Source organism: Mastomys coucha, unplaced genomic scaffold, assembly GCF_008632895.1.
Source record: "Mastomys coucha isolate ucsf_1 unplaced genomic scaffold, UCSF_Mcou_1 pScaffold11, whole genome shotgun sequence".
Classification (NCBI taxonomy): Eukaryota; Metazoa; Chordata; class Mammalia; order Rodentia; family Muridae; genus Mastomys; species Mastomys coucha.
Genome location: NW_022196893.1, coordinates 15371831 through 15381219, shown reverse-complemented (window position 1 = coordinate 15381219; position 9389 = coordinate 15371831). Strand labels below are relative to the sequence as shown.

At 53.2% G+C, this 9389-nt stretch overlaps 1 protein-coding gene across 5 annotated transcripts; it reads left to right on the top strand.

Annotated features, from left to right (window-relative positions):
- Nucleotides 1–285: 285 nt before the first annotated feature.
- Rtl6 (retrotransposon Gag like 6) lies at nucleotides 286–5488 on the top strand. Of its 5 annotated transcripts, none has more exons than XR_004113173.1 (2): nucleotides 286–4193; nucleotides 4743–5488. XR_004113173.1 is itself a non-coding variant. In XM_031351477.1 (2 exons), exon 2 carries the CDS (start codon nucleotides 955–957, stop codon nucleotides 1684–1686), a length of 732 nt encoding a protein of 243 aa, XP_031207337.1. In that variant the 5' UTR covers nucleotides 471–586; nucleotides 929–954; the 3' UTR covers nucleotides 1687–5488. The 5 variants fall into 5 exon arrangements, 1 of the variants encoding a protein (XP_031207337.1); XR_004113171.1 differs by having other exon boundaries at nucleotides 286–4358; XR_004113172.1 differs by having other exon boundaries at nucleotides 286–4370.
- The last annotated feature ends 3901 nt before the right edge of the window (nucleotides 5489–9389 follow it).

Below are 9389 nucleotides of genomic sequence, written 5' to 3'. Positions count from 1 at the left end.
AAAAAAAAAAAAAAAAAAAATCTAAAAAAAAAAAAAATAGCTTTCTTGTCAAGATTTGCTACCATGATCATGTAGTTTATGCGAGTGGCGTTCAAGTTACCATTAAGAAAAGCCAGTCTCACTTAAAAGAATGCTACCGTCTCCGTGAGCGGCCTAGGGGAAGAACTGGAAAGAAGCTAATCTTTCCAAGATTATCTAATCTCCAAGCTAATTTTTCCAAGATTTCAACTGGCAGAAGCCACGCTCCTCGCTAATAGGCTGTTAAGAAAGGCGCAGATGCGTCACTTCCGGAAGGCAAGGTCCCGGCCGCCGCTCCCGGAGCGAGCGGTCTCTATGGCAACCAGCAGACCCTGGCTCGCTTGCAAGGTTCCCAGCGGCCGTCTAGCCGGCAGCGCCTGCACAAAGACCGCGCGGTGACCGCGTAGCACAGCGCAGCGCCGAGACCCGGCCAAGCCAGCCCGGCGGGAATTGCCATCCCCGCCGCTGCTGCCCGGGAAGCAGTTCCGGCGGCCTCCGTGACGTGCAGGCCGGGCGCGGCCTCGACCCTCGGGCCATCTTGGCAGCGGAGGGAGCGGCGGAGCGACAGGTACACACGCCGCCGGGCCCGGGCCAGCCCAGGTGCCGCCGCCTTTGTTCACGCGCGGGTGGTCGCATGGCACCCGTGGGCAGTGCCTGCATCCGCAGCCCGAGCTCCGGCAGGTGCATCCTGCAAAGTCTGGGAAGCGCAGGTCCGCGCATCTCGTGAGGCCTATGCATCCTTACAAGAGCTGAGCAGATCCAGCTCGAGCATCCTTAAAGGCCTGGGCAGGTCCAGCCAGCGCCCCATACCTTGACCCCGCGAAGCTTGCAGAAAGGAACTGCGTCCAGGACAGGACCAGCGTCCCCAGGCTTGCTTCAGCACCCAAGGCCTTTCTCTCTGGTTTTCCAGGTACCTGTGGCTTGACGTTGGCCAGCATGGTCCAACCTCAGACCTCCAAAACTGAAAGCCCAGCCTCTGCCCCTGGTGCCAGCGCTCAGATGGATGACGTAGTTGACACCCTGACCTCTCTGCGCCTCACCAACTCTGCGCTGAGGCGCGAGGCCTCCACACTGAGGGCGGAGAAGGCCAACCTCACCAACATGCTGGAGAGTGTGATGGCCGAGCTAACTCTGCTGCGCACCCGGGCGCGCATCCCTGGCGCTCTGCAGATCACTCCACCCATCTCTGCCATCACCTCCAATGGGACCCGACCCATGACCACGCCACCCACCTCACTGCCTGAACCCTTCTCGGGAGACCCTGGACAGTTGGCAGGGTTCCTGATGCAGATGGATAGGTTCATGATCTTTCAAGCCTCACGCTTCCCCGGTGAAGCGGAGAGAGTGGCCTTCCTGGTGTCCCGTCTGACTGGGGAGGCAGAGAAGTGGGCCATCCCCCACATGCAACCAGACAGCCCTTTGAGAAACAATTACCAGGGGTTTCTGGCTGAGCTACGCAGAACCTACAAGTCCCCACTGAGGCACTCACGGCGAGCACAAATCCGGAAGACATCTGCGTCCAATAGGGCCGTTCGGGAGCGGGAGCGAGAGCGCCAGATGTTGTGTCGCCAACTTGCCGTAGCTGGCACAGGATCCTGCCCGGTGCATCCAGCCTCCAACGGGACCAGTCCCGCACCAGCCTTGCCCTCTCGAGGCCGGAACCTTTAGGGACCTGCCACCACCCTGGTAATCTGTGTCCACCCAGGTAGCTAGACTCTGTCATTGAGAAGAGTTGTCAATACAGTAGCATTGCCCTGTTCGAGGCACCCTTCACGACTCTCTGGTCTACGGGAGGCCATCTTGCCATCTGCATTGGTCACCCACCCTGCTGTGCGTTTTTTTGTTGTTTTTTTTGTTTTGTTTTTGCTAGCTTTACCTGCAACTCAGTGCATGCTCCCCCTTCTGTTGCTTGCCACCCCAGCTTCTCTAGCAATCACAACACAGCCCCTTGGGCATGTGCCTGCCCAGGAACAATTTAGGCTGACCACTTCTTCGAGCTCAGCTCAAGGATACTCAGCTCCTGGAGCACTTCCTTCGGGCGCCTTGGGAGTTCCTTTCCTGAGCATTCTGGGTAGGAAGAAGGCAGCTTGGCCTGACAGGTGGCTGATGTATACCTGAACCAGCTTGTCCATATGTGGTTACTTTGCAAGGTGGCCAGGTAGTCACTCTGCATCCCAGAGATACTTTCCTCTGTTGTGGGGAGCTTGTATCCCAGCGTACTCCACTGCTGCTGTTGGGAAGGTCTCTTCCTTCATAGACATGTGCCAGCCTCTCTTGTCCATGGGAGACTCCTTCACACCTGCCCATGCCTCCTGCCAGTGTTCTGATGGCAGTAAGGACATGCATCATTCATCCGCCAAGTTAACTGTGGACCTGGGACCCTGGGCAGTTGTATCAGGCTCGTGCCTCAGTTCTAGCAGACTGAGGGGGACCCTGGGAACTTCATTTGCTGCCTGGATTTCCTGGGAAAGGCTCCCAGGTGTCCGCTCATTCCTGCCCGTGGCTCCATGCTGGGCCTTGCTACTGACTCTTCCCCTTTCCACCCAGGTGCCATGTGGCTTTCACCTCAACCTTTCAGCCACCCACACTGTCTCTAGGAGTCCAAGGAACCCACACAACATATCCTCTATGTTCCTGGGCCTAATGTCTAGCCTTCATCTGAGAACAAAAGACTGGCTGGAGGCCAGTTCCTCTGGGAGACACTGAGCATCTTCAGTAGGGTGTGTTGGCTTCTTGCTGCCCCAGTCTGAAGAACTGTAGAAGAGTGGCCAACTGCTTTGGTTCTCATGTAGACACACAGTTCCGAGGAACAAAGCCTCACAGGAGGATGACTTCTCAAGATCATACTCGGACTCAGCCAAGCCTCTGGACAATGACATTTATCTGTCACTTCAATGCCAAATGAACTGTGTTTACATACCTACCTGGCCCCTTGGGGGAGATGGGTGCCTCTCCTGGGTTTTCCTGCCCTCCTCTGCATGGTCTTGGCCTGACCACAAGGAAAATAACAACAACAACAAACCGCCTCTGCACCCACGGAAACACACCTCTGTCCTCTTGGGAGCCCAGAAGCTGGGGCCTGGAACCTGGCCTCTTCCAGAGACTTCCTTTGTCATTGGGAAAAGTGACTGATTCTTATCAAGGCAGCCACCTTTGCAAGGCCAGGAGTCTTCGATGCTCACTGGGCTCAGCCCACAGCCACCTGCTTCTTGTCAACTCCATCAGCCTAGCAGCCTCAGTGAACAGCCAGGGGACCCTGCTGGCACCATGGTGCTACAAGCAGGTGGAAGACTCCTGGGGTTCCATTGAGAGCACTCATCTGTCCCCAGCAGCTGACTCTCACGCATGACCTTCCGGTAGAGGGGGTCCCCAGGTGAAGCTACAGCTGCACCAGAAAATTGGGGGGTAGGGAGGAGGTGTCTGTGGAGGCAGGCGACAACTGCAAGGTTTCTTTGTGGCGTTCCAAGTTGGGGTTAGAGACCCACTCACGGGGGAGGCAGCTCGCCTGCCCTGGCTCCTCAGACCACGGGGTGCTGGCTGTATTTGCATTAGGTTCTGCTTCAGAGCCCTGAGTAGATACTAGAGCCCAGGCTGCCTGTGTTAGAGGCACGAAGGCTGCCTGGCTCCAGGTGTGGCTTCATTACCTTCCTTTGCATCTGGTCTGACCCACCTGGGCCGCTCTGCCACAGTGGGTCCCTACTGCTGCTCTGGTGGCATTGGCTTGGAGATTGTCTTGTTTCTTGATGCTTGTGTTTATGGGAACGGGGTGGTGATGCCATGTGCTTAGGACCATCTCAGTAGCTCTCTGTGGCATGGAGCCTGGAGCACATGAGAGAGGATTGGGGTTTGCCCTCTACTTTGGACCTGGAAGAGCCTCTTGGGACCTGTTGCTGAGGAGCCCATCATGGCTCTCGTCGGGGGCATGGTTAGTCCCCAGCCAAAACGACAAGATGCAAGGCCCATGCAGCCCCAAGGGAGACTGTGATAACTGGCTGCAAAGCCAACGAAGAGGGGGAGGGGGACTTTGGACATACCTTAAGGTTCTAGTTTCTTGAGCTCAGAAGAGAACAGAGAGAGGGGAATGGAGGAGTTGCTGTCTGAAGGACTTGTGTCGCTCCACATTGATGGTCGTGGCAGTACTGTGCCTGCTCTCCAGACTTTGTGACACCCATCTGGTAAGCAGGACTTCCCTGTACTCAGCGTCTGATGGACAGTGGGACCTGGCCTTTGGGTGACTTCCCAGCCCAGTGTTTACTGTGACCTTGGGATTATCTCCATGTCCCAAAGCACTCAGTGGCTTTGAGGAAACAGCAAAGACCCATCTCCTTATCCCCGGCTAAGTAAGTGACGAGGTGCGCATGCTCTGTGCTAGTGCATCCGGGCTGGCCTTAGACAGGTGACTGTTGCTGCAGAGGACAAAGCCACTGCTGGATAAGCATGCCCTGGGCATCAGCTTGCAGGGGGGTGAATGGTGGTGGAGAAACTGGCATAGGCATAGCACGACTTAGGGAGCAAGCCTGGGGCTTACTAGAACACACTGGGGACAGGGTGTTGGGCGGCAGATGCTCAGCCGTATAGCCTGAGTGCTAAGACCATTCTGTGGCCTTTTGCCTGGGAGGTGTCCGTCAGGAGCTTTGCTCGGACACCATGAAATGAGGCTTGGGTTAGGGCTAGCAGGCAAGCTTCCAGTTTCTGGGAGGTTCTCACCTTTGACATCTCTCTAGGACCTCATGTTGGACTTGGTGGCAGCCGGTCCAGCACAGAAGGTAGAGCTAAAGAGAGGAGTCCCCACCCAGTGCCATCGACAGCTGGACCAGGGCTTCCTGTTTGCCACAGCAGCATACCAGGAAATCTGGGGGACCAGAGAGGGGAAAGAAAATGGTAAAATTCAGTGTTTTGATGTTTCCTTCCTGTCCCTGGCCTCATCTTTCTTTGCCTCTTATATAGCCATAGTGCTGCCTGTAGACCCCCACCGTGTACATATGACAACACTGTTTCCATGTGCCACCAACCTTACCCTCAGTGACTGTGAACTCTCTCCTCAGGCTGAGGGACAGTGCTGGCACGTCAGGTAGTGACAGTGTGTCAGGTTTTCCTCCAAGGTACTTCCTTGGGATAGATTCTCTAAGGTGGGATTATTGGATTAATGAACATGAGCCCCTCTGAGACTTTTACTACCTACAGACAAAATGGTTTCCAGAAGTTTCTGCGTCCACTGCACTGCCTCCAGCAAGGGGCAGTGCTCCTGATTCAGGGTCTTCTCCTAGGCCCGAGAATTCCCTGACTTGACGAGCACCATGCTATAGTTGCATCCTTCGGTCCTGGCGTGCTGTGAGTTGTTTTATACCAAGTGACTGCATTTCCTCTTTTGCAGACTGCCGCTGTCCTTGCTCCACTGAAGGGCCTGACCAATTTGTAAGAGCTCCATATGTAATTAAAGATACTAACCTGGTGTGTGTCATATCTGCTATAAATGGCTCTGGGTTTTTGCTTTGGATGTGACTAAAGCTGGGGCACACAGGCAAGCAGTGCCCAGCTCTGCCAGGCCACTGTCCAGGATGGGAGGGATGGCTGGGACACAGCAGAGTCTTGGGGGATGTTGTGAAGTCATTTGCATAAATGGACATACTTGGGGCCCAGGTGTGTAGAAGGCCTGTTACAGTGTGTAGACCTCTAGCAACAGGTCTCTACTGTCTGGGAGGGATGGTTCTGCCAGCTGTGTGTAGCCCAGAGCATGACCTATATAGAATGGGTACAATCCTAGAGCAGACAGTGTGAGGGGTGCCCATGTCACACAGCCCATCCCATGGCAGCCATATTGTTCAGATCATCTTTCTGGCTCCAGGATCCCTTGGTACATGTAGGCTTTTCAGCTCATGCCATGTCACAGTTTTCAGATGTCATTTAAGCCATGAAAGGAAACCAAGGACCTGTAGCCCAAGTGCTATAGTTTAATGAAAGCTTAACTTTTATAAAAAAATAATGTCCTGGCATCATCTTGGTGGGTTTCCATGCGATAGCAGGAGGCTCAGACTGCTCCTTTTCCTAGTCTTTGTGACACTGTGAGGAAATCCACTGCATGCTGATGAGATGATGGGAACCTAGGCCAGCACCCCAGCGACCATGTGACTCGTGGTGCCTCCTCTGGGCTCCTCCACTTGGCCTGGTGGAGCCTCTGATGGTTTTGACTTACTTTTTGTCTGTCTGTGTTGTTCCCAAGGCAGCAGAACTGGGTCAAGCCACCTGTCTTCAGCCCACACCTGCCCATTGCCCAGGTCTGACACTGCCCAGTTGTTAGACCAGCTTAGGTTCTCTCCTGCCTCTCAGGCCTGGACATCGCATCTTGTTCTCGTTCCAAGGACACTGACACAGATTCAAGGTTACTGTTGGAACTCCCCCTGACCTGATTAGACTTTTCCTGGCAGCCCCTCCCCCACCCTTTCATCTGTCAAAAATTGTATGTGGCCACTGAACTTGGGTCTTTTCCACAAAATAGTGCATCTCAAAGGCAGAGGTTCTGCCAACAGTGTCCCCCAGCGCCTGGCCTGCTCAAGGCAGCTCTGATCATACTGCAGACGAAGACATGGCGGCTCTCCAGTTACATAGCCCATGCCGGAGCAGCTATCTGCTAGCACTCTGGGGAAGCCTGCCTTACCCCATGCCCACTCTGTCCTACTTTACAAGGTGGGGTCATCTGTCCACATCCCTCTTGACCCACTTAATAGGTGAAGAGAACCGGCCTTGGAGAAGACAGGACATTGTCTTTGAAAATTACTTATGATCCATAACCTTTCATTCCCAGACTGGCAAATGGATGAAACATTCCCTTTCCTTTGCAAATGGAACTTGTTTTCAGTTTCCTTTATCGCAAGCCATGCTGTAACAACCCTAGTAGCTAGTTTTCCTGGGAATGTTTTCTCCCTCGTCAACAGGTCCTTGTCCTCAGGCTCAGAGATCATTGTTGCAGTCCCTCTGTCATTTGGGAACCTAGGCCAGCATCCCAGCGACCATGTGACTCGTGGTGCCTCCTCTGGGCTCCTCCACTTGGCCTAGTGGACCCTCTGATGGTTTTGACTTACTTTTTGTCTGTTTTACAGTTTCTCAGAGCATGCACAGACTGTAGCATCTCCAGTTTGTGGTGAGCAGCATTCCCTGGGCAGCAGGAGTCTCTTTTTCCTGAATAGGTTCCTCAGTAGCGATCAGTGCGTCACTAAATACTGCCATCTCCAGTAGACAGAAAGTGTGTCCCCAAACTCAGATGCTAAAATCTGCACCCTAGGAGGCTGGAGAGGTGGCTCGGTGGCTAAGAGCATTGCCTGTTCTTTCCAAGGACCCAGGTTCAATTCCCAGCACCCATATCGCAGCTCATACCGTGTGTAACTCTAGTTCCACGGGATCTGACACCCTCACACCAATGCACATAAAATAAATTATTAAAAAATACCTCATGTCTTGTTGTCATAGTGTTGAGAAACAAATGTTTGAATGTTGTTTAAGCCATAGGCTATGATACACTGTGGTGGTTTGAGAGAGTGAAGCCATTGTAGGCTCAAGTATCTGAACTCTTGGACTCTGGTGTGTTGAGCTTTTGGGGAGGTTATGGGACTTTTATGAGGCACGGACTTAATGGAGGAAGTACGTCAGTGGGGGTGGGCTTTGAGGGCTTATAGCCCCACCCCTTCCGGTTTGCTCTCTCCGCCTCCTGCTTGTGGGTAGAGATGTGATCGCCCAGCCCTCAGTTCCAGCTGTCTGCTCGCTCCTTCTCCCACAATGGCCTCTCCCTTTGGAACTCTAAGCCAAAGCAAACTCTTCCATAAGTTGTTTTTAGTTGGGGCATTTTACCACAGAAAAGTGACTAATATGGAGAGCCTCATTAAATAAACCTGAGGCAGAAGGCACCATCCTGGAATCTCAGCGCTTCTTCAATTTCTAAACCTGACTCTTAGGGTTTTTCCCAGACTCACATCTCCCGAGATAGGGGTGTTTCCTAGGGTGGCTATGCTGGCTAGTCTCACATCAACTTGACACACACTGAAGTCATCTGAGAGGAGGAAACCTCAAGAAAATGCCTCCGTAAGACCCAGCTGTAGGCAGCCCTGAAGGGTGTTTTCTTAATTAGTGATTGACAGGGAAGGGCTCAGCCCATTGTGGGCGGGGCCATCTTAGGGCTGGTGTTCCTGGGTTCTATGAGAGAGCAGGCTGAGTAAGCCATGAGGAGCAAGACAGTAAGCAGCACCCCTCCATGGCTTCAGCATCAGCTCCTGTCTCCAGGTTCCTGCCCTATGTGAGTTCCTTCACTGACGAACAGTGATATGGACTTGTGAGCCAAGGAAGCCCTTTCCTTCCCAAGTTGCTTTGGACATAGTATTTCATCACAGCACTAATGACCCTAAGATAATGGCAGCATCTGGCAGTGGGTTTTTCTTCTCTTATTGCATCGGCAGCAGCCTATGTCCACTCCTGTGCTTGGCATTCTCCTGCTGGTGCAGCTGTCTCTTCAGGCTGCCCATCCCTGCTAGTGCGTAACACATGGGTCTAAGGTACCTCTGAGAAGGGCACAGGATGTTTTGGTTTCTAGTTTGACCCTCTACTTTCCATTTTTCAGAATGTTTAAAACCAGGGACCTCCATACTACAAGGAATTCCAAAGCAGGGCACATGGGAAAGCCGGTGTCAAAGCATCAGGGTGGGACAGTGTTAGAGACCAGTTGGCCTGGGAGGTTCAAGGTGCTCTTGGATGACCTGAGCTATGGAAACAGCAGGAGAAGTCACTATCTCTTCCCAACAGGAATTCACGCTGCTGGCCCTCTTCCTCTGAGCTGATCCCCACTCCTGAGTGAATATGGCCCTGTAAGGAAAAGCGCGAGATAGCATCAGGAGAGGGACACCATAGCCCTGCCAGGCCCCAGTGACCCAGAGACCCAGCCACAGTCTGTATTGTATTTAAGTTGATCATAAGCAGGTATTAAATAAATACTAAGAGACTGCTCTGAAGATAGAAGTAACACAGAACCTTAGAGTCACGAGGGGACAGAAGCCACAGACCTCATTTGGACTGGGTTTCCTCCTATATATTCCCATTGAATTGAGCTTCATCAGTAAACCAGCTACGAATAATCCACTTGGTAACTCAGGAGCTGCAGGTTACGGACCGGAGTGGCAGAGGGACAGTGTGTGTGGGTTCAGGGAAGGAGCTTATGGACAGGGAAGCAGCATGGCAGGGTGGTGCCATACTTACTCTGCCAGTCCCCCAGGACCGTTTTGAAGGAGCCCCAGGGTCTGAATGAGAAATGGCCCCGTTGACACACGTGTGCCAAGCTCCTGCTGAATACTGGTGTCTTTCTGAAAGCTAAAGGTGAGCAGTGCTGGACC

Coding starts and splice junctions, on each gene's coding strand:
- Rtl6 (XM_031351477.1), top strand. CDS start 955: ATGGTCCAACCTCAGACCTCCAAAACTGAAAGCCCAGCCTCTGCCCCT.